General features: G+C 39.4%; 1 protein-coding gene across 2 annotated transcripts in view; it reads left to right on the forward strand.

Annotated features, from left to right (window-relative positions):
* The first annotated feature begins 9,678 nt into the window (after positions 1–9,678).
* Positions 9,679–23,962, forward strand: part of SMARCC1 (SWI/SNF related BAF chromatin remodeling complex subunit C1) — a 124,927-nt gene continuing 110,643 nt past the window's right edge. The window contains exons 1-2 of one of the 2 annotated variants that reach the window (XM_070360196.1): positions 9,679–9,949; positions 18,602–18,721. In XM_070360196.1, coding sequence (XP_070216297.1) covers positions 9,755–9,949; positions 18,602–18,721 — 315 coding nt within the window. In that variant the 5' untranslated portion in view covers positions 9,679–9,754. The remainder of the gene's footprint in view (positions 9,950–18,601; positions 18,722–23,962) is intronic. The other variant, XM_070360195.1, reaches the window with a different exon arrangement.

Consider the following 23,962-nt stretch of genomic DNA (forward strand, 5'->3'; position numbering starts at 1 on the left):
AATTGCTAATAAATTTTGGGCTGGCCCTGCCATGCAGTTTTCTGTTTTTCATTTGTCCCTATACTCAATTCTAGTCTTTTATTTCTTATTATTTTCTAACTGTAACTGTGGATGACATGCAAGTCTCTACTGGTTCACTAGAAACTAAACATGTATCTTTAATTTGTCAAATATTAAAGGTAATCAATATGTTTACCTTCCTTCTTAGGCTACTACCATTTCTCCACTTGCAACTTGCCTACCTTTTTTGTTAAGTATTTAAATTCCAACTTTTAAAACCACACAAGACACTCTTCTTTTTAAGAGAGTTGCCCAGTAAATATTGAGAGTTACCCACTATTTACTACTCTCTTTGCTCTTCATTCCTTTTTTGCAAATCAGGAATCATTTTTCCTCTGTCTGATGTACATCCTTTAGAATTTCTGCAGTTTTACTAAAATGAGTATAAATGAGAATTTCTTCGTATTTATCATGCGTGGGATTTGTTAGGCTTCTTGAGTCTATGAATATCTATTGTCATTTTTACATAACTTTCAATCATTATTTAGCAATTGCCTCTACTCTCTCTCATCCTGAGACTCAACTACATGTATATTAGAACAGTGTATCTTCTTTCTTACCCTGTCTTTCCCTTGCCTCATACCTCCCCATTTTTTTTGTCTTTCTGAACTTCAAGACTTACTTCTTCTGACTTAGCTCCCTAGTTCACTGATTCATTGGCTGTGTCCAGTGTAGTGTTCAACATGTCCAGTGAGCTTTTACTTTCATTTGGTATATTTTCTCATTGGCTCTTTTTCCAACCTATCACTTCTCATAGTTTTCCAATTTCTAGATGAAACTTTCAAACTTATATTTTACTTCTTAAAAATAAGCATACGGAATCTTAAACTAATAAAATTTATATGTTAATTGTATCTCAATAAAGCTGAGGGGGTAAAAAGAAAAAAGTTAGTACTTTTACGGATTTATATGTAATAAACTCAATATTTGAAGTCCCTGTCAATCTGTTCTCTCTTTTTTTCCCAAATTTTTAATTGTGATAAAATACGCATAAAATTTGCCATGTTAACAATTTCTGTAATTTAACATTTTTTAACAAGGTTGATTTTGCATCAGTGCATTCTTCTTTAAAATAAGCTGTACCCGATTCCTCTTTTCTTGGCTGTGGTGGGTGTTCACTGCTGCACGCAGGCTTTCTCTGGTTGCGGCAAGCAGGGGCTGCTCTCTAGTTGTGCTGCTTGGGCTTCTCATTGCGGTGGCTTCTCTTCTTGCGAAGCACGGGCTGTAGGCTTATGGGCTTCAGTAGTTGCACTGCATGGATTCAGTAGCTGTGGCACATAAGCTTAGTTTCTCCCTGGCCCATGGAATCTTCCAGACCAAGGATTGAACCCATGTCCCCTGCATTGCAAGGCAGATTCTTAACCACTGGACCATCAAAGAAACCCTTAATTTTTATTTTTTAAATGGAGATATAATTGACATATTAATTTCAGGTGTACAACATGATTCAGTATTTGTATGCATTGCAAAATGATCACAACAATTAATATTCATCATTTACACGGTTATAAATTTTTTCTTGTTATAAGAACTTTTTCAGAAAATACTTACTTGTTATTTCGGCTGCACCAGGTCTTAGTGCGGCACATCGGACCTTCAGTCTTCGCTGCAGCATGTGCACTCTTAGTTGCAGTATGCAAGATCTGTAGCTGCAGCCTGTGGGATAGTTCCCTGACCAGGGATTGAACCTGGGCCCCTGCATAGGGAACACGAAGTCTTAGCCACTGGACCACCAGGGAAGTCCCTTGATTTAAGAACTTTTAAGGTCTACTATCACCGACTCAATGGACATGAGTTTGAGTAGGCTTTGGGAGTTGGCAATGGACAGGGATGCCTGGCATGCTGCAGTCCATGGGGCTGCACAGAGTTGGACACAACTGAGCAACTGAACTGAAGATCTACTATCTTAGCAACTTTCAAATACGTAATACAGCATTAAGTATGGTCACAATGCTATACATTACATCCCTATAACGTATTTATTTTAAAACTCAAAGTGTGTGCCTTTTGACCCTCTTCATCTATTTCTCCAATCCCCCACCCTCCACCTCTAGCAACTACCAGTCTCTCCTCTGTCTTTAAGCCTGTATTTATTTTTATTTTTTAGACTCCACATGTAAGGGACCATCATGTGGTATCTTTCTCTGCCAGACTTATTTCCCTTAGGCATCTTAATCATTTTTAAGTGTACAGTTCGGTGATTCATTATATTCATTATGTTATACAGCCATTACCCCATCTGTCTGCATATCTATTTCATCTTGTAAAATTGAAACTCTGTACTCATTAAACAGTAACTCCCCATTTTCCCTCTCCCTAATCCCCAGCAATGACCATTCTACTGTTTATCTACTGTTTGACTACTCTAAGTACCTCATTTAAGTAAAATCAAGGCAATGGAACCCCACTCCAGTACTTTTGCCTGGAAAATCCCATGGACAGAGGAGCCTGGTGGGCTGCAGTCCATGGGGTTGCTAGAGTCGGACACGACTGAGCGACTTCACTTTCACTTTTCACTTTCATGCATTGGAGAAGGAAATGGCAACCCACTCCAGTGTTCTTGCCTGGAGAATCCCAGGGATGGGGGAGCCTGGTGGGCTGCCGTCTATGGGGTCACACAGAGTCGGATACGACGGAAGCGACTTAGCAGCAGCAGCAGCAGCATACATATCTTTTTGTGACTGTTGTATTGCATTTAGTGTGATATCCTCAAAGTTCATCCATGTTGCAGCATATATCAGAATCATTTTCCTTTTTAAAACTCAACAATATTCCATTATATGTATCACATTTTTTTTTTTTTTTGGCTACTGTGAATCATGCTATTGTGTATGTGGTTGTACAAATATTTCTTTAAGACCTTGCTTTCAATTCTTGTGGGTGTATACCTGGAAGTAGTATTGTTGGATCATATGGTAATTCTGTTCTTAATTTTTTGAGGAATCATCATACTGTTTTCCATAGAGAGTGTAATGCTTTACATTCTCACCAACAGTACACAAGGGTTCCAATTTCTTCTCATCCTTGTCAATACTTATTATTTTTAATAGTGGCCATCTTAATGGACGTGAGGTAGTACATCATTATATGTTTGATTTTCATTTCTCTGATGTTGAAAGAAATGGGAATACCAGATCACCTGACCTGCCTCTTGAGAAACTTATATGCAGGTCAGGAAGCAACAGTTAGAACTGGACATGGAACAACAGACTGGTTCCAAATAGGAAAAGGAGTACATCAAGGCTGTATATTGTCACCCTGCTTATTTAACTTATATGCAGAGTACATCACGAGAAACGCTGGCTTGGAAGAAGCACAAGCTGGAATCAAGATTGCCGTGAGAAATATCAATAACCTCAGATATGCAGATGACACCACCCTTATGGAAGAAAGTGAAGAAGAAATAAAAAGCCTCTTGATGAAAGTGAAAGAGAAGAGTGAAAAAGTTGGCTTAAAGCTCAACATTCAGAAAACGAAGATCATGGCATCTGGTCCCATCACTTCATGGGAAATAGATGGGGAAACAGTGGATACAGTGTCAGATTTTATTTTTGGGGGCTCCAAAATCACTGCAGATGGTGATTGCAGCCATGAAATTAAAAGGCGCTTACTCCTTGGAAAGTTATGACCAACCTAGACAGCATATTCAAAAGCAGAGACCTTACTTTGCCAACAAAGGTCCGTCTAGTCAAGGCTATGGTTTTTCCTGTAGTCATGTATGGATGTGAGAGTTGGACTGTGAAGAAGGCTGAGCGCCGAAGAATTGATGCTTTTGAACTGTGATGTTGGAGAAGACTCTTGAGAGTCCCTTGGACTGCAAGGAGATCCAACCAGTCCATTCTGAAGGAGATCAGCCCTGGGATTTCTTTGGAAGGAATGATGCTAAAGCTGAAACTCTAGTACTTTGGCCACCTCATGTGAAGAGTTGACTCCTTGGAAAAGACTCTGATGCTGGGAGGGATTGTGGGCAGGAGGAGAAGGGGATGACAGAGGATGAGATGGCTGGATGGCGTCACCGACTTGATGGACATGAGTTTGAGTGAACTCTGGGAGTTGGTGATGGACAGGGAGGCCTGGTGTGCTGCGATTCATGGGGTTGCAAAGAGTCGAACATGACTGAGAGACTGAACTGAACTGAGCTGAATGTTTAAAGATGTTGAAAATCTTTTCATGTGCTTATTATCCATTTGTATATTTTCCTTGGAGAACTATCTGATCATTTCCTTTGTCAATTTTTGAATTTGTTGTTGAGTTTTAGGAGTCCACTACATATCCTGGATAAAATCCTTTATTATGCGTGCGTGCTAAGTTGCATCAGTTGTGTCTGTTTCTTTGTGACCCTATGCACTGTAGCCCACCAGGCTCCTCTGTCTATGGGATTTCTCCCACTCTACGGGTCACCTTTTTCCTCTGTTGATATTCTTTTGATGCAGAATTTTAAAATTTTTCATTAAGTCCAATTTTTCTACTTTTTCTTTTGTTGCCTGTGCCTCTGATGTCACATTCAAGAAATCATTGCCTTTGGTGTCAAGAAATCATTGTCAAATCCAGTCATTAAGTTTTTACCCTGTGTTTTCTCCTAGTAATTTTATAGTTTTATTTCGACACTTAGGTTTTTGATCCATTGTGAATTAATTTTTGTATATAGTGTGCGGTAAGGGTCCAACTTCATTCTTTTGCACATAGTTAATCTGGTTTAACCAGTCCCAACTGTTGAAAAGATTGCCCTTTCCCCATTGAATGGTCTTGGCACCCTTATCAAAAGATCACTTGACCGTACATGGAAAGTTTGTTCCTGGGCTCTCTATTCTTTCCATTGATCTATATATCTGTCTTAGTGCCAGTACTATAGTGCTTTGATTAGTTTTGAATTCAGGAAGTTGATTTCTCCAACTTTGTTCTTTTTTTCCAACATTTTTTGTTTTTTTCTTTTTTCTTTTACATTCTATTGATAACATTATGTTTATATAGGTTTTTGTATTCCTTCAAAAAACATCCCTGGGATTTTAATAGAGCTTGTATTGAATCTGTAGATTTCTTTGGGTAGTGCTAATATTTTAAAATTATTAGGTCTTCCATCTATGAACAAGGGATATGTTTCCATTTATTTGTGTTTTCTATAATTTCTCTCAGCAGTGTTTTACAGTTTTCACTGTATGATTATTTTACCTGCTTGGTTAATTCCTAAGTGTTTTATTGTTTTTGGTTCTATTGTAAATGAAATTGTTGTAATTTCCTTTTTAGATTGCTCATTATTCATATATAGAAATGTCACTGATTTTTTGTGTGTTGATTTTACATCCTGCTACTTTGATGAAATCATGTATTAGTCATACGAGTTTTTTTTTTTTAAATAGAATCTTTAGGGTTTTCTGTGTATACAGTCATATCACCTGCAAACAGAGACATCTTATTTCTTTCTTAAATTCGGATGCTTTTTCTTTTCCTTGACTAATTGTTCTGACTAGAACTTCCAGTACTGTGTTGAATACAAGTGGTGAAAGCAGGCATCTCTACTTTTCTCTTGATCTTAGAGGAAAACATTCATTCACCATTGAGTATGCTATTCACTGTAGGTTTCTCTTATATGGCTTTTATTATACTTAATACTAAGATAGTTTCCTTCTATTCCTAGTTTGTTGAGTGTGTGCATTTTTTTAACCATGAAAATGTGTTCAATTATGTCAAATGATTTTTCTGCAGCTATAGACACAATCATGTGTTTTTTTCCCTTTATTTTCTTAATGTGGTGTATTACATTGATTTCTGTATGCTGAACCACCTTGCATTCCAGGAATAAATCTCCCTTGGTGTATAATCCTTGTAATATACTGCTGAATTTGGTTTGCCAGTATTTAGTTTAGGATTTTTTCATCAGTGTTCATAAGTGATATTTATTGTAGTAACCTTATCTGTTTTGGGGATTAAGTTAATGCTGGACTCATAGAATGAGTCTAGAGGTGTTCCTTCCCTTCAGTTTTTTGTGGAAGGTTTGAGAAGGGTTAATATTAGTTCTTCTTTAAATGTTTGGTAGAATTCGCCATTGAAGCCATCAAAATATCTAGGCTTTTCTTTGTTGGGAGTTTTTTTTTTTTTTTTAAGCTCTCTTTTCTTAGTTTCTTTGTTTTTATTGAAAGGTTTTTGAAATAATCATTTCAGTCTTGACCAGACTGCTTTTAATAACCATCTAATAAAATGTTATATCATCTATTCCTCAGAACTTTTATTTCTTGACTTAAATATTAACACATTTATTTGAATTGAAAAATGAAGTGAAATTTTCTCTGACAAAACAATTTTTTTGCCAACTGAGTTGACAATAAGACTGACTTTGTCAATTAGGTAATATGACAGACATTTTCCATAAATTACATGAGCTAAATTTGTGGCTTTAAGGTCTAGATGGTATACCTAATCTACCAATATACCTAATCCTCTGGAAAAATAAAAGCTCAATGAAGCAAGCAATACTGTAATATTCTCAAGCAGCTGAGTAAATTGATTTAACGGAGATGCTTCTAAGCTAAAGGTAACATGTATATTAGTCGTTGTCAGGTGTCTTTAACAAAATACAGCACAGACTCAATCTGGCTTGCCACTGTGCTTAAAAAAAATTTTTTTTTTGGGTGGTAAATATATAATAAAATTTACCATTTTATCAATTTTTAGGTACACAATTCAGTGACATTAAGTACAACCACAATGTTGTACAATCATCACTACCATCCATCTCCTAAACTTTTTCATCAACCCAAACAAAAACCCTTGTCTACCACCTGTTTTTGTGAATAAAATTTTGTTAGAATACAGCCATTCTCACTTATTTATGTATTGCCTATAGCGGCTTTTGTGGTACAAGGGTAGGGCTCAGTAGTTGTCACAAAGAACATATGGCCCACAAGCCTGAAATATTTATCTGACCCTTTATAGAAGATATTTGCTATCTGACCCTTTACAGAAGATATCTGCTAAACCTGAAAGGCGGCCACCCCCTCACCTGTCACACACCTCACGTTCATTCTTGGGGAACCTGGTGCTATACCATTCATAGACGACCTGCTTCTGGGTTGCGGTTTCGTAAATAGCAGAGCAGCTCCCTCGCTGCGATCTATTGAAAGTCAGGCCTCAACACAGAGTTTTGGAAAGCAAAATGGAAAGAAAAAAAAATTTTTAATTTTTTAAAATAAAAATTAAAGAGAAAATATTTACTAAACCATACTCTTTGGTACATTTTAGAGAAGGCTTTTTGGTATACTTCCCAGAAACTGAGAAGGCTGTAACAACTGGCAAACCATTACGCAATTTCCAGTTCTTTTCAAAATTCTTTTTTCTTAAAAACTGAAGAAACCTAATCAACTCTTCACCTATTGAGCAATAAAAATACTTTTTGATAAATCACTGTGTGAATTTCGCATGTAGCTTTGAGAACTAGGTGAAAGATATAGTTCATCACTGAACACTTTAGCATGCATATTTTGAACAAGAGTTCAGTATTTCTTTAGTGTTCTTTTCTTCTGAGGGGAAATTTATAGTAAAATGCATAAATTTTCTTTACCATTCCACAACTGGTGTGCATACATCGGTGTAATGCAAATCTATTTCAAATCAACTTATTGTCACTCCCAGGAAATTCCCTTGTGTCCCTCCTTCCCCTCTATTTCCCCAGAGGGAACCCTACTTTGAAGTTTAGCCTGTTCTATAACTTCATATATATTGAATCATCCTGTATATATCCCTTCAGGTAAGATTTATTTAACTTAGTATAATACCTGGAGATTCATCCATAATGTTGCATGTACTAAGTTTATTCCATTTGGTTATTAGTTAATTTGTCAAATTGGATCTTGCTGTTTTTCATTATCAAGTTGTAAGAGTTTTTTTTTTTTTTTCCCTATTCTCTGACTATGTCTCATCAGGTTTATAATTTGCAAGGGTTTTTTCTCATTCAGTGGGTGTTTTCATTTTCTTGTCAGTGTATTTTGAAGCACCAAAGATTTTAATTTGGATGAAGTCCAATTTTTTTCTTTTGTTGTCCATGCGTTTTTTTTTCCCAGGCTTTCTCTCTCTATTCTATCATTCACAGTACTGCAGTAGCTACTTTCTAATCTATAAATCTGGTGATGTCGTTCTGTGTCTTCAAGCTGGTTTTCCAGTGCTTACAGGATATTCAAAATTCTCTGCCACCCCATGTAACATCTTTGCTTCCAGTCCATGGGCTTAAGGAGTTTCACCAAGCATGCTTTCACACTTTAAAACCTTTGTTCCAGTCCCCTCTCCCCCCCCCCCCCTCCGCCCCCTCACGTGTTTGCAATCTCCCTTCCTCCCTGATCATATTCTCTTTTTTTCTTTAAAGGCTGGTCTGAAAAACTCACAAACAGCTTGTCACTTTCTGTTCTGGGGTCAGAGAGCATTATGTTCAGAACTCCATAATGGCCAATCACACTTTGTTAATAATTTAAAACTCTTCTGCCTCCCTATAAGTCATTCATTCATTCATCAAATATTTATTGAACATCTGTTGGGTAACAGGCCTTCCTCTCAGCACTGAGGGTATACCTGTGAACAAGACTAGGCTCTCATGTAATTTATATGGAAAGTAAGAGAATAAAAATACCAAGTCATGGTGAGTCCTACCGCGACAATGTCGAGCGAGTATGATTGTTCAAGACTGCAAGGTCAGGAGGGATCACTTTTCTGAAGTACCTTTAAGCTATGATTTTGAAAGCGTCAAGCTCAGTTGGTAAAGAATCGCCTGCAATGCAGGAGACCGGTCTGATTCCTGGGTCGGGAAGATCCGTTACCCACTCCAGTATTCTTGGGCTTCTCTTGTGGCTCAGTTGGTGAAGAATCCACCCGCAATGCGGAGACCTGGGTTCGATCCCTGGGTTGGGAAGATCCTCTGGAGAAGGGAAAGGCTACCCATTCCAGTATTCTGGTAGGAGAATTCCATGGACTGTATAGTCCATGGGGTCGCAAAGAGTCGGACGCGACTGAGCGACTTTCACTTCACAAGTGACAATCAGAGGGGAAGAGGGGTCCAGGTCGCGGGAATAGCTGTTGTAAGCGCCCCAAGGCAGGAATGAGCTGGTGTGGCTGGAGCCATGAGTGGGGAGGAAGGTGTGTGAAGCCGAAGGTGTGGGTCCCAGATGGATGTTTACAAAGGACGACAGGGTCACTACGTGCAGAAGGTCTGAGGGCAAGCGGGGACAGGTGCAGATTCCCACCCGGGGTGTGGGTTCCCCTGCTGGCACGCGACACTCGAAACGCGCTCTCCTCTCGGACCATCTCACACCAGCTCCTTTCTCCCCGGCGGTGGCAGACGGTGACACAGAACCACCGTGCAGATGTAGACTACATAACGATTCAACGCAGGTACCGGGGAAACAGCCACAGGCACGGAAGCCCAAGCTGTGAGGTGCAGCGGGTAATCGGTCCGCGGTGCAGGCGGAACAGGCGGAACAGGCGGGTGGAGGGGGCTCGTCCTAGCCCGGCGCGAGTGCTGCGCATGCGTGCGCGCGTGCCCTCGTCGGTTAGGGCGCCGGTCCCGAGAAGAGGCGGGGCCGGGCTTCCGCGCCGGAAGAGGGTTGGCTGGGCGGGGCCGGGAGGCGGCGGTGGCGGCTGCGCGCGCGGGCGCGAACGGGGCACGCCGCGAGGGCCGGGGAGGGCCGGGCGGTGGGGACGACGGACGGCGACGATGGCCGCGGCGGCGGGCGGCGGAGGGCTGGGGACGACGGCCGGCGCCGCGGGCGCAGGAGGCGCGGCGGCGGCCACGGGCCTGGCCGTTTATCGGCGGAAGGACGGAGGCCCGGCGAGCAAGTTTTGGGAGAGCCCGGAGACAGTGTCCCAGCTGGATTCGGTGCGGGTCTGGCTGGGCAAGCACTACAAGAAGGTGGGTCCGCGCGCCCGTAGGGGCCCGGGAGGCCACGCGACGGGGCCCGGGGTCTGCTGCTGGCCTCGCGGGCCTCGGGCCGCCCCTCCCCCAGCGCGCCACGAGGGGCAACAAAGGCAGGCGCCGGGCCCGCCACGCCCCCGCCGCGAACTCTCGGCGCCCGCGCGCCCGGGGCTCGCGGGCCCTCGGGGCGCCGCTCCTGGGAGCCCGGGCATCCCGGGCGAAAGCCCCTGCCCGCGCTTGTGAGGGAGCGGGTCGGGCTTCGTGACCCGGAGGGTGTGACTCTTCCTCTTTGTTAGGCGCTTTAGGTGTGTGAACAGTGGTTATTAAAACTGTCTGAGCCGAGCTGTAAGAGCCGCGGCAAGTTTTGTTTAAGAGACTAGTCTTCAAAGTCCAGTGAGGTAGCCAAGGTTTTCCTAAACCTGTAGTTGATATGCTAAAAAAGGACTGTGGACCGCTGTACTCGGACGTCGGTAACCGCAGGTTAATATAATGGATCACAGTGTTCTTGGAAACTCACTAATAGTAAAAAAACGACGGCTTTTACTTCACAGTTCCCTCTGCTTATGTATAGTGGGAATGCAAGAGTTAATGTTGACTTGTAGCTAATGTGAGGCCTTCCCTGAGAACCCCATTCGTGTTAGGTCACCCCACTTTACATCACCTTTGTTTTTTCATACCGTTTTTTGGGATTATTTTCATTTACCTGCTTGTCGTGCCTTTGGAGTGTTAGTTGGACTGAGTCATTAATACTGAAAGTTGTGACTTAGTCCCATTGTTTATAACAGTTTTTTTAGCTTCCCCTTTATATAATTTATTTAGGAATGACTGACCCCCTTAGAAGGCCGACTGCCAAAAAAAAAAAAAAATTGCTCTTTGTGTCCTAGAATTTCCTGAACACCCTTCACAGTTCTCTACTTCCTCCGTTGTGGACCATTGCCCTGGAGCTAGGACGTTGTTTGGCCTGTTCACTACAGTGTGTCCTGGAACATTTTTGATCCTCATTGCCTGACCCTTAGTAGTTGCTTAGTAAATATTTGTTGAATGAATGAAAAGATAAAGTAGTCTAGAAACCTACTTTAGGTTTCGGGTGTACAGTGCAGTGAAACTCTTCAGCCTTTGGAAGTTGTTAGGCATGGGCAGGGGCCTTGTGTTCTTTTGATACTCCACTGTGGTACTTTCAGAACTCACCATTTCTTATCTCAAGTTTTGGGCTTCCCTGGTAGCTCAGATAGTAAAGAATCCCCCTGCAGTGTGGGAGATCTGGGTTCGATCCCTGGGTTGGGAAGATCCCTTGGAGGAGGACATGGCAACCCACTCCAGTATTCTTGCCTGGAGAATCCACATGGACAGAGGAGCCTGGCGGGCTACAGTCCACGGGGTCACAGAGTCTGACACGACTGAGTGACTAAGCACACAACACACACACATCAGTTTTTAGAAAGTGGGAGGTGACATATATTCTTACTTACTATATATCTTTTGTTGCTTTGACTTTATTCCCCCAGGAATTTTGGAGTCACATTTGAGATTGTAGATTTTCCTCATTTATATGTTAAGTAGACAGTATTGTTTTTCCTTGTACATTGGTAAATTGGTCACTTTTTTTGTGTAAACAATAGAGCTTATGGTAGTAGCTAAGGGAATTGAATATGTTTATATTATGAAATTATTGTTTATCACATCCTCTTCAGGCACTATTTTGGGTCTTAATATACCTTAATGTTTTTTCCCTCCCAGGCTGGATTTTTTTTTTTAGTTAATTTTTTGGCTGCACTGCGTGTTTGTTGCTGCGCTCAGACTTTCTGTCATTTCAAAGAGTGGGGGCTACTCTTCTTATGGGTTTCTCATTGCAGTGGCTTCTTTTGTTGCGGACTACAGGCTCTAGGGTGCTCAGGGCTTCAGTAGTTGCTGCATATGGGCTTCAGAGCACAGGCTCAGTTGTTGTGGCATAGGGGCCTGGTTGCCCCGCAGAACGTGGGATCTTCCCGAACTAGGGATCGAACTGATGTCCCAATGTTGCAAGGCGGATTCTTAACCACTAGACCACCAGGGAAGCCCCAGGCTGGATTTTTTACCCCAGTTTTATCGAGATATAATTGACATATTATATTACTTTATCAGTGTAGCTTTAACAAAGAGATACTCAGGAGGAATATTCTTTTGGATAGCAAGGAAGGGAATAGAAAAAAAGGAAGTACAGTGATAGTTATTTCTACCTTTCCAGACTGCATCTCTTTTGGACCAGTTTTCAGAGGGCAGCTTTAGGGTTGGATAGTCTTTCAGAGCTGGGTTTGGGTGGATGAGGAAGTGGCTGTGAGCCTGATTGCAAGGTTTGTCCCAGAGGGTTGAAGCCAGTAGGCTAATGCTGGCTCCGTGTCCCTGAGGCCTTGAAGACAGAGTTAAAGTTATGTTTGACCTCTCAGTGTTTCATAAAACTGGAATGTATTTCTTAGGCCTGTTCAGATTCAGAATTGCATATCCTTGGACTCGATAGTCAGAATCCTATCAGCCTCTTAGAGTGGTTGTTGATTTGGTAAAAATATTTACAAGAACGTTCTTTGCTTCTTCCATACATACTATATCTCTCCTTGGTGTACACATTGATGGGTTTTAACTTAACTTTTGTGTTGCATTTAATACTGTATTTTCAAATTAATAAATCTCAGCAAATAAATAAACATGACGTTGATAGTAGCACTTTTATTGATGGTTTTACGCATGCACTATGAGGACAACTTGAGCATCCACTTTATCTGGGCATTTAAAACATAACTTGCTTAAATCCTCACAGTAGTCCCGTATGATAGATATTGTTTACTTCATTTTCCCCATGATAGAAACCTGAGACTTGAGGTTTAAGTAACTTCTCTAAGAATTACAGTTCGGAGTTACAAATTCAGGATTCAGAGAAGATCCACCTGGCTCCAGCTCCAACACACCCCCCCCCCCCCGCCGCTCCCACCACCTTTTATTTTTTTTTTTGCTATTTGTAATCCCTCTCTTTAAGAAATTCACAATGTTGTGGAAAAGATAGACATTGGCACCTGCCTGTAAAAGCCAGGTGATTTCAAATTAAAAGAGAGTTCCCTTGTATTGTTTTTGTCTTCTGAATGTCCATAGAAGGTGCTCAGTAAATCTTCGTTCCATGAATGAACAGATTAACTAGACCAGAAACCTATAGAAACCTATTTATTTAGGTTTTGTTGATTCATTTGCCTTAGCATTATAGAAAGGAAAGCGAATACTTCTTGACTGGGATGAGCTTCTACTTGCCAAAGGAGTCTAGAGGAGGTGACCAGTTTAGGGAAGCGGAGAATGCCCAAGGTTGCATTTTCAGTGCACTGCAGCAGTACAGAAGCTGGTTATCTACCTAAGCTGCCTGTTTTGTATTATTTGGTGTGTATCATTTATCCTTAACACTGAAAGGTATTTTTCTATCCATAGTTCAGAGTGGTTTTCAGATGATAAAACATTGAGAAGGTGAAGTGTATCTGTAAGCCATTAAGATTCCAGGTAAATTTCTTCCCAAAGTTTGGCTTATTCCTGAAATTAAAGATTTCAGGGTGATTTAAATAAAGATGCTTTAGATTTAACAATGATCACTAAAACAGACTAGATTGCCCAAGGAAGGTATTTCCATGCCCTTTATATATAGTATTTAACAGGTTAAGACAGTTATTTTTTTCATATGGGACATCTGCAATAGAATTGTTTAGGGAGAAGTTAAACTTTTAATATGTTATTAATGTCACAGGGAATATAAAGCAGACTTATTGATACAGCTTTCTAGGCATATTTTCCTAACTTTCTTAATCAAAACTTTGAGACTAAAAGATTTTTTGTTGTTGTTGTCTTAAGTAAAACATGCTGTTGAACTTTTTTTTTTTTGGATTCAGTTCAGTTCAGTCGCTCAGTCGTGTCCGACTCTTTGCTACCCCATGAATCGCAGCACACCAGGCCTCCCTGTCCATCACCATCTCCCGGAGTTCACCCAGACTCACGTCCATCGAGTCAGTGATGCCATCTAGCCATTTTATCCTCTGTCGTCCCCTTCTCCTCCTGCCCCCAATCCCTCCTAGCATCAGAATCTTTTCCAATGAGTCAGCTCTTCACATGAGGTGGCCAAAGTACTGGAGTTTCAGCTTTAGCATCATTCCTTCCAAAGAAATCCCAGGGCTGATCTCCTTCAGAATGGACTGGTTGGATCTCCTTGCAGGCCAAGGGACTCTCAAGAGTCTTCTCCAACACCACAGTTCAAAAGCATCAATTCTTCGGCGCTCAGCCTTCTTCACAGTCCAACTCTCACATCCATACATGACCACAGGAAAAACCATAGCCTTGACTAGACGGACCTTTGTCGGCAAAGTAATGTCTGTGCTTTTGAATATGCTATCTAGGTTGGTCATAACTTTCCTTCAAGGAGTAAGCGTCTTTTAATTTCATGGCTGCAGTCACCATCTGCATTGATTTTGGAGCCCCAAAAAATAAAGTCTGACACTGTTTCCACTGTTTCCCCATCTATTTCCCATGAAGTGATGGGACCGGATGCCGTGATCTTCGTTTTCTGAATGTTGAGCTTTAAGCCAACTTTTTCACTTTCATTTTCATCAAGAGGCTTTTTATTTCCTCTTCACTTTCTGCCATAAGGGTGGTGTCATCTGCATATCTGAGGTTATTGATATTTCTCCCGGCAATCTTGATTCCAGCTTGTGTTTCTTCCAGCCCAGTGTTTCTCATGATGTACTCTGCATATAAGTTAAATAAACAGGGTGACAATATACAGCCTTGCCGTACTCCTTTTCCTATTTGGAACCAGTCTGTTGTTCCATGTCCAGTTCTAACTGTTGCTTCCTGACCTGCATACAGATTTCTCAAGAGGCAGGTCAGGTGGTCTGGTATTCCCATCTCTTTCAGAATTTCCCACAGTTTATTGTGATCCACACAGTCAGAGGCTTTGGCATAGTCAATAAAGCAGAAATAGATATTTTTCTGGAACTCTCGGTTTTTCCATGATCCAGCGGATGTTGGCAATTTGATCTCTGGTTCCTCTGCCTTTTCTAAAACCAGCTTGAACATCAGGAAGTTCACGGTTCACATACAAATAAAATTTTTATGATTGAAGTTGTCTCTATAATCATTAAATTTTCCCCCTGTAAAACACCTTTAATAAACACCTTTAATCAAGGAGATAAAACACTTTTAATCAGGATTTATTATCTTGAAAACCATTAGGATCTTTTTATGTTTAAGTGAGATTTTGGGGAGGAGTTGAGTTGTCAGTATGGGATAGTAGAATGAGCATTACATTGGGTTGGTAAATGTGAGTTCAGTACTCTTGGCCACTGATTGATGTCATTGAGCAGATCACTTGATTTCTACATTTTACTTGTTCATTTGTAACTCCTGTAGGGTGTTGTTTTGAATCAAAAGAGATAGTCCTTGAAGATGGGATTATATAAATTTGAGATACTAGTGATACCTTTGATATCTTCTGATCCCTCTGATTGATTAAATAGAATGTTACTCTTTGAAATTTTTAAAAGTTGATTTAAAAATCTTATAATAGTCATACCCTGCCTTTTGAGAGGGTATGAGTATAGTTTACATAATATGTGTATGTCAAATTAATGAGTTAAAAATGTCATCTCTTACATGTATTTTCATGTTTGATAATTTTTGTGAGTGATTTGAGAAAGTAAGCAGTTAAAAAATATTTTATAGTTTAAAAATTGGATTTTAATATATCTAAGGTAACCATTTTGATTGAGCTTTGAACGTGCTATCTTTATTCTAAAACTGTAGGGTTGTCCATGTGAAATCTTTCTCATTTTGAATGACAGTATGTTAAATGAAACATCTGTAGATAGTGGTGAAGTTTAGAGTACATACAAAGCTACGTATATAGGTCATTAACAATTCATTTTTGCCTAAAGGGTTGATTTGGTTTTAGCTGAACAACCTTCCTCCAAATGGTGCCTTTTTCAATTTTAGGATTTGACACTGTTCAGTTGTCTGCAGGTATTAATTTTTCATGTTGCCTTACCATGTGCGAAAACCCTGCAATACATTATGAGATCCCTTGGAGAAGCTTGTACTTACTAAAGATTGTGAAGTTACCTTGTGAGTATGTACAACATACTTTGCCAGTTCTGTGGGTTACACTTGAAGAGTTTATTCTTTATTAAAGATAATACTACGTTCAGTATTACAGTCAAAATTGAGTATTCCTCATTAAAGATTTACTGTGTTGAACAATAGTCCTCAGAAAATTAAACTTGATGGTTTTTGTGTGAATTGGTATTATAGGAAAGGGGAATTGTAAGTAGTTTTTAACATTTAAAAATTGCTTACCTCGTTTTTTAACTTTTAGGTTATAATAAATGTGTTCTTTAACTGAGATACATGACATACGACAATATTTGAGGTGGATTTGTTTTTGAAAGCCCAGTGGTTCTTAAAGCGTAGTGCCCATTCCCATACTGCCGCATGGGAACTTGTTACGAATGCAGATTCTTGGACCTGACTGGGAGTGGGGCTAAAACTTAAGAACCATTATTTTACACTAACAGGTTTGACATCTTATGTGCTTAATTGTATGAAACATATTTCTAGTTTTGGGCTTATGTCTGACACACGTTTCACTTCATAGCCTTACGGAAATGTGTTTTTACAGAACACCTTTGATATAAAAGAAAGCTATTTGTAAGGATAAAAAGGTGTAGTTTAGAACAAGGATAGGCAGACTTTTTCTATAAAAGGGCCGGAGAGTAAATATTGAGGCTTTGCAGACCATGTCTCAGTGGCAACTGCTCGACTCTGCTGTTGGGGGAAGGCAGCCATAGACAAAGTGCAAATGAATGAGTGTGCTGTGTTTTGATAAAACTGTTTATGGACACTGACATTTGAATTTCATATAATATTCGTGTGTCATGAAATATTATTCTTAAAACTTTTCCCCCAAGCATTTAAAAATGTTAAACCAATCTTAGCTTGTGGGCCACACAGAAACAGGCAGTGGGCTGGGTTTTACCAACCTTTGGTCTAGAGGGTTTCGTGTAAAACAAAGCATTCCAACAAAATACCAGCCTTTGGCAAAATTTAACTTACTCTGGCTGTTCCACATAGAGAGGAAAGCTAGTATACTTGAACAAATAAAAATGTGAGAGGATACTAAGCTTTAAGAAGAATTGCCTGCCCTATTGTTAATATATTATGCTCTTTCTTTGGCAGTAGCACATAATGGGAACCAGTCAACTTAAAGCATTGTAACTAACAGTAGATGATATAGCTGATATTTTGCTGTATAGATATCAGACATTATTTATTGCAATAGAAACATTAATTTTTAAATGTGGGGTGGTACTGGGAAAGAGATTTTTCCAGAAAGAGAAATAGTGGGCTTTTTGTTTTTTTTTTTTTAATGGAAGTATAGATATTTCTTCCTGCTCAGAATTGGCGGTTTAAAAAAAAAAATTGATGGCCTTTCAAAGTGATATTGAGTGCTTAATACTAAATTAAACTTACATTTAATTGAACTCACTAATTTATGCTTTTCCTGTCATGTACTCTGTTTTTCCTTGCTGTGGTGTTCACTTGCTGTCTACCATGGATTTGCCCTTTGTGACATTACATACATCAGCATGGATAACTTTTCATGTACATTTATTTAAAAAGATTTTTAAAATTTGACCAAACACTTGTAAAGGTTACCATCATAACCATTTTTAAGTGCCCGCACATGTGTATTTTATTTTAGTGCATGAAAACAACCATTTTAATGTGCTTAAAATGGCGTAAAACAACCATTCTATTACGCTTAATAGTTCCCGTGTGTCTGGAATTTGGTTGGGCATGGTCAGGATGACTGTCTCTGCTCAGTGGTGTCTGGGCCCTTGACTGGGGAGATTTGATGGTTGAGGGTGACTTGACAGCTGGGGACCAGAAACCTGGAATCTTCTTTACTCATGTGTCTGGTGGTTATACCGTCAGTCTTCTGGGACATCAGCTGGGGCCTCTCCATGTGACCTCTCTGGGCAGCCTGGGCCTCCTCAGTGTGGTGGTGTCAGGGTGGTTGGACACCTTTGTTGCTGTTCAGGGCTCTAAAGGTGGATGTCCCAAAAGAACTATTTGGAAGCAAAGCTGTCTGATCTTTTTTGATTTATCCTCGGAAGTCACACAGCTTCACTTCTCTTGCATGGTTTTCAGTGAGTCCCTAAGGATGGTCTGATTCAATAGAAGAGGGCATAGATCCCCACTTCTAGATGAGAGGAACATCAAAGAGTTTGTGGATTAGTTTGAAAAACTTTTAACATAGTCGGTTCTCTGGCCACATACGAAATTCAGTAGCCAATAGCTCTCATTCCCTTATAGCATCAGGCTTGAGTTTGAGGTCCAGGATCTTACCATCCAGGTGGGGATGAGATGATTTCGGTTTGGTTTCTTGGACATAGTATTTCTCATCCTTAAAATCTGTTCCCTAAAAGGATGTGTTATTTATCCAGCCCACTGCCCCCAATATTTGTTTATAGAAGTGTCTCAGACACTTAAAAATCTGCCACTGGGCCAGTGCTTAGGTACTAGGAAGTAAACTAATAACATTATCTTCTGCACAGTTGTCCCAGTTTTTGAGTCTCTGTCTTTATCTTGCAGTATGTTCACACAGATGCTCCTACCAATAAAACACTGGCTGGACTGGTGGTACAGCTTCTTCAGTTCCAGGAAGATGCCTTTGGGAAGCATGTCACCAACCCGGCCTTCACCAAGCTCCCGGTAAGTACATCAGCTTCTCACACTGGGACAGCTTCTGTTTCTGTACTCTTGAGTGGAGCCTACAGCTCTTTATTTTGCTGGTGCTATTGTACAGAATAGGGAAAAGGAGGAATCTCTACAGAAGTTTTGCTGTAGAATGTTACTGCTTTTGAACTATAGGAAGCATCTCTTTCAGGAGTCATTTAACATTGGCGTTAGACATCACAATATTTACTACCTAGACTTATCTGTTAACATTTTACTATGTTGTAATTTCTTTGTTGCCTTTACTAAGTCTTTCCCTTTTTTTTCTCCTGATTCAGTTCTTGTGGCTAGAATGCTGTTTTGTGGAATTTCTTTTATTTTGTACATGAGATTCTTAGCTTATGTGAGAATATGATTCTGTTCCCCTTGAAGTTGGTATTTTGACTAGAGCTTTAGACTTGGTGTAGATATTGGTCATGTTTTATTCTTTTTTAAATTTGTAGGTTTTGTTCTTTCTTAAACATTTGATTTTATACAGAAAAATCTGATACTATCTGTTGATTTCTCCCTTTTTCATACTGATCTTTAAAATTAATAAATATTTCTAGTTCTCGTAAGTCATGGTCTGAAAACTCAGTTACGTTTCTTTACCTCTGGGAACATTTGGTCTATTAGTCTTCTCTGCTTGTCTGTATTTCTTTATATTTCTGAACTCTGATTGTACAAATACTAGATTTCTGGGAACTACCTGTCGTATACTTTTCCTGTAATTTTTGTCTTCCAATTCTCTGGTTTGGGTTTTTGTAGTTTCCAGTCTGCTATTTGTTGCCACTACTGAATTTATTATTGGTAGACTTTTTTTTAAATCTAAAAAGCTTCTGGTTTGTGTGTTCTTATTTCATCATTAACCTTTTTGTTTTAATAACTCACTGATCTCTCAGATATAAATAGGACTAAAAAATATTATTTTACTGACCTTGGAATAAATCTGTCTGCTTCGCTTATGATATTTTTGCCACCCAGACATTTATTTTCATTAAGTCAAATAAATGGATGTGGTTTTATGAATCATGTTAGGATTCTTTCTCCACTCATAGGTGATAAAGGGTTTCAGCCATGCATTCTTCTATTATTTGTATGGTGTGGGTTTTTTCATGTAACTCCCTATCCATCTAGAATTTATCTTGGTATTCATTGTGAGCAGTGGATCCAGTTTTATCTTCTTCCATATGATCACCTGGTTAACCCAACAACATTTATTCAAGGGTACTGCCTACCCCCACTGATTTGAGTTTAGCAAAAATTAAGCATTTGAGTCCGTGCTAAGCTCTGAGAATTCAAGGAGTAATGCAGTGTATTGTTTGTCCTCAGGGGGCTTACTTACTCTCTTCTTTGAGCTGGATAAATAGAGCCTTTGGTCTCAGGAGATGTTTTCCCAGGGAAAGGACATTTGAACTGAGTCCTGAAAGAAAGATGAGATTTTCAAGCAATGAGAGCAATATGTAAAACCCTAAAGGTCTTAGAAAATTTTGGCACTTTAATGTGGTTTCAGATAGTTCAACAGGGTTAGAACGGTAGGCAGAGAGATGGGCCAGAATCAGTCATAAAAGGATAGAAGTGTGGCTTTTATCTTGAAAGTGATTGGGAACCAGAACAAGGGGGAGAGTAGAGGTGGCTTAATCAATTTTGGGTTTTATAATAATCCTGCAGGCTTTGATACGAAGAATGATTTGGAAGCCTTGAGATTGGAGGCTTTAAAATCTCCTTCTCCATGAAGAAGCTGCTCTCATAATCCAAGTGAGCTATAGTCAGAATAGAAAGTTGAAATAGTGAGAGGGGGTTTTTTGTGGGGATTTTTGTTTGTTTGTTTTGGTGGGAGGATGGGTTGTGGGGCTAAAATAAGAAAGAATTGCCTGGGATGACTGCACTGAGCAGATTCCTTTAGCACTAAGGTGAAAGCGAGAGTGCAAAAGCAGGTTCCTGGAGAAAGGTACTCAGTTTAGTCTGTTTGAAGTTAGCTTTCCTGTAGGGCATCTCTGATTTTGAAATCCTGAAGGTGGTTAGAAATGAGATTTGGAGTTTTAGAGAAAACGTTGAATTAGAGGAAGACATTTGAGAGTTACAGGGTGCTGGTTGAATTCACATTTGTAGAGCAAGAGCATTCCTTCTGTTTTAATTATTTTTTAGTTACTCTTTAAAATACCTACTTTTTTACATGTAATTTAAGTTAGATAGTATATTAGCATTGTAGTAAATACATGTATATAATTTATAAATACATGTTTAGATATTGGAGGTACTTAATGGGAGCTATTCAGCTGAATAATGAGCATATTTTCTGTACTATGGCAGATTGAGGGTTTGGGGGTAACCTTTATAAGCTTAAAATTAATTGAAAGTAAACATTTGCAAGAATAGTGTAAAGAACTTTCATTTTCCTTCATTTAGAATCCCCAGTTTTTAGCATTTTGCCACATTTGCTTCCTTACTCTGTTTTTCTCTACATGTTTGTGCATATTCTGAATCATCTGAGAATTCCATGTTCCTTTACCTCCAAATACTTGAGTGTTTATTTCCTGTTCTTTTACGTTATCAACTAGATTAGAATGATCAAATCAGGAACTGGTTGAAGTTTTTATCATTTAAAACACTATAATATAATACGCATTCAGTTCAATTCAGTTCAGTCGCCTCAGTCGTGTCCGACTCTTTGCGACCCCATGAATCACAGGACTCCAGGCCTCCCTGTCCATCACCAACTCCCGGAGTTCACTCAGACTCATGTCCATCGAGTCAATGATGCCATCCAGCCATCTCATCCTCTGTCGTCCCCTTCTCCTCCTGCCCCCAATCCCTCCCAGCATCAGAGTCTTTTCCAATGAGTCAACTCTTCACATGAGGTGGCCAAAGTACTAGAGTTTCAGCTTTAGCATCATTCCTTCCAAAGAAATCCCAGGGCTGATCTCCTTCAGAATGAACTGGTTGGATCTCCTTGCAGGCCAAGGGACTCTCAAGAGTCTTCTCCAACACCACAGTTCAAAAGCATCAATTCTTCGGCGCTCAGCCTTCTTCACAGTCCAACTCTCACATCCATACATGACCACAGGAAAAACCATAGCCTTGACTAGACGGACCTTTGTTGGCAAAGTAATGTCTCTGCTTTTCAATATGCTGTCTAGGTTGGTCATAACTTTCCTTCCAAGGAGTAAGCATCTTTTAATTTCATGGCTGCAGTCGCCATCTGCAGTGATTTTGGAGCCCCCAAAAATAAAGTCTGACACTGTTTCCCCATCTATTTTCCATGAAGTGATGGGACCGGATGCCGTGATCTTCGTTTTCTGAATGTTGAGCTTTAAGCCAACTTTTTCACTCTCCACTTATGTATAGTTTATATTTTATCAGGTATAAAATCATTTAGAATAAAATTTACATGTAGCATTACATGAAGTATTTTATGTAAGGTGATTTACATTATATTGGTATTCCTAATTAGGGTTATATGAGTGTCTTAAAAAGTAGTGTTTACAGGATGGTTTATTTGGGGAATATTAAACTCTTGGGAACTAATCCATTATAGTTTTTCTGAATTTTAAAAGATTTTAAAGAGAATATTTTTAGACATAAGCTGTACTTAGAAATAATTCATGGTTTAGTGCTAGAGGAACCAGATTTACTTCTTTTTCTTTCCAAATAGTGTTTAGCTTGTTCCCAAAGGAAAGGGATTGATACAATAAAGTGTAATGGTGTAAAGCAAAACTGAAGGAGAGAGACAGTAAAGCAGACAATGTTTCAGTGAAACATGTAAGTTATTTACCTTAAACGTTTTTTTTTTCCTGAATGAGTAGTACTGGTGTAAGAGTTCACTATTTGGGCTGTTTTTTTTTTTTTTTTTTTTAATCAAACTAGAACTTGTTATTTACTAACTTCCTAAGTCATATTAAGGGCTTCTCTGGTGGCTCACATGGTAAAGAATCTGTCAGCAGTGCAGGAGACCTGGGTTCAATCCCTGGGTTGGGATGATCCCCTGGAGGAGAAAATGGCAACCCACTCCAGTATTCTTGTTTGGGAAATCCACAGGACAGAGGAGAGCCTGGTGGGTCCTAGTCCATGGAGTCTCAAAGAGTTGGACATGACTGAGTGACTTTCATGTCACTTCACTAAGTCATATTGGATATTAAACAGCTGGCTCAACATAGGATATGTTCTATCTAATGCGGAGAAATTAGAAAGATTTAGGGGGGAAAAGGTGCTTTGTAAGGCTCAAAATATATTGCACAGACAAACATGATATGAATTGAAACAGAAGTGTTTTTTTACCTCCACAAGTAAAATTTCTTGTTATTCCATAATTCTTCAAGGCTTTTAGTACATATGCATACGTAACACAAACATAATTGTAACACGAAAAACTAGTTGATTTTGCATTCTGCTTTTTTATTTATGTTTTTTATTTTTTTAAATTGTATTAAAGTATAGTTGATTTACAGTGTTATGTTAGGTTTAAAGCATAATGATTCAGTTATACATATATATACAGTTATACATATATACATATATCCATTCTCTTCTGGATTCTTTTCCCATATAGGTTATTACAGAATATTGAGTAGAGTTCCCTGTGCTATAGTAAGCTCTCTTTGGTTATCTGTTTTTAAGTTCATTTATATCATTTAAAAAATGTAGATTTGACATATTAGTGATATCATGATATTTGTTTCTCTGTGTCTGACTTATTTTACTTAGTATGCTAATTTCTAAGTCTGTCCATGTTGCTTCAAATGGCATGATTTTCTTCCTTTTTATAGCTGAGTAAAATTCTGCTGTATATGTACCACATCTTTATCCATCCCTCTGTTGATTGACATTTAGGTTGCTTCCACGTCCTGGCTATTGTTAATAGTGCTGCAGTGAAAATTGGGGTGATGTATCTTTTCAAATTATGGTTTTCTTTGAATATATGCTCAGGAGTGGGATTGCTCAATCATATGGTAGTTTTATTTTTAGTTTAAGAAACCTCCTTACTATTCTCAATAGTGGCTACCCCAGCTTACATTTCCATCAATAGTATAGGAGGATTCCTTTCTCTCCACACCCTCTCCAGCATTTATTATTTGTAACGTTTTTGAGGACGGCCATTCTAACCAGCTTGAGGTGATACCTCATTGTAGTTTTGATTTGTTGTTCAGTCACTAAGTTGTGTCCAACACTTTGTGACCCCATGGACTGCAGCACGCCAGGCTTCTCTATCTTCACTATCTCCCAGAGTTTGCTCAAACT

This window comes from Bos mutus, chromosome 22 (assembly GCF_027580195.1).
Source record: "Bos mutus isolate GX-2022 chromosome 22, NWIPB_WYAK_1.1, whole genome shotgun sequence".
Lineage (NCBI taxonomy): Eukaryota > Metazoa > Chordata > Mammalia > Artiodactyla > Bovidae > Bos > Bos mutus.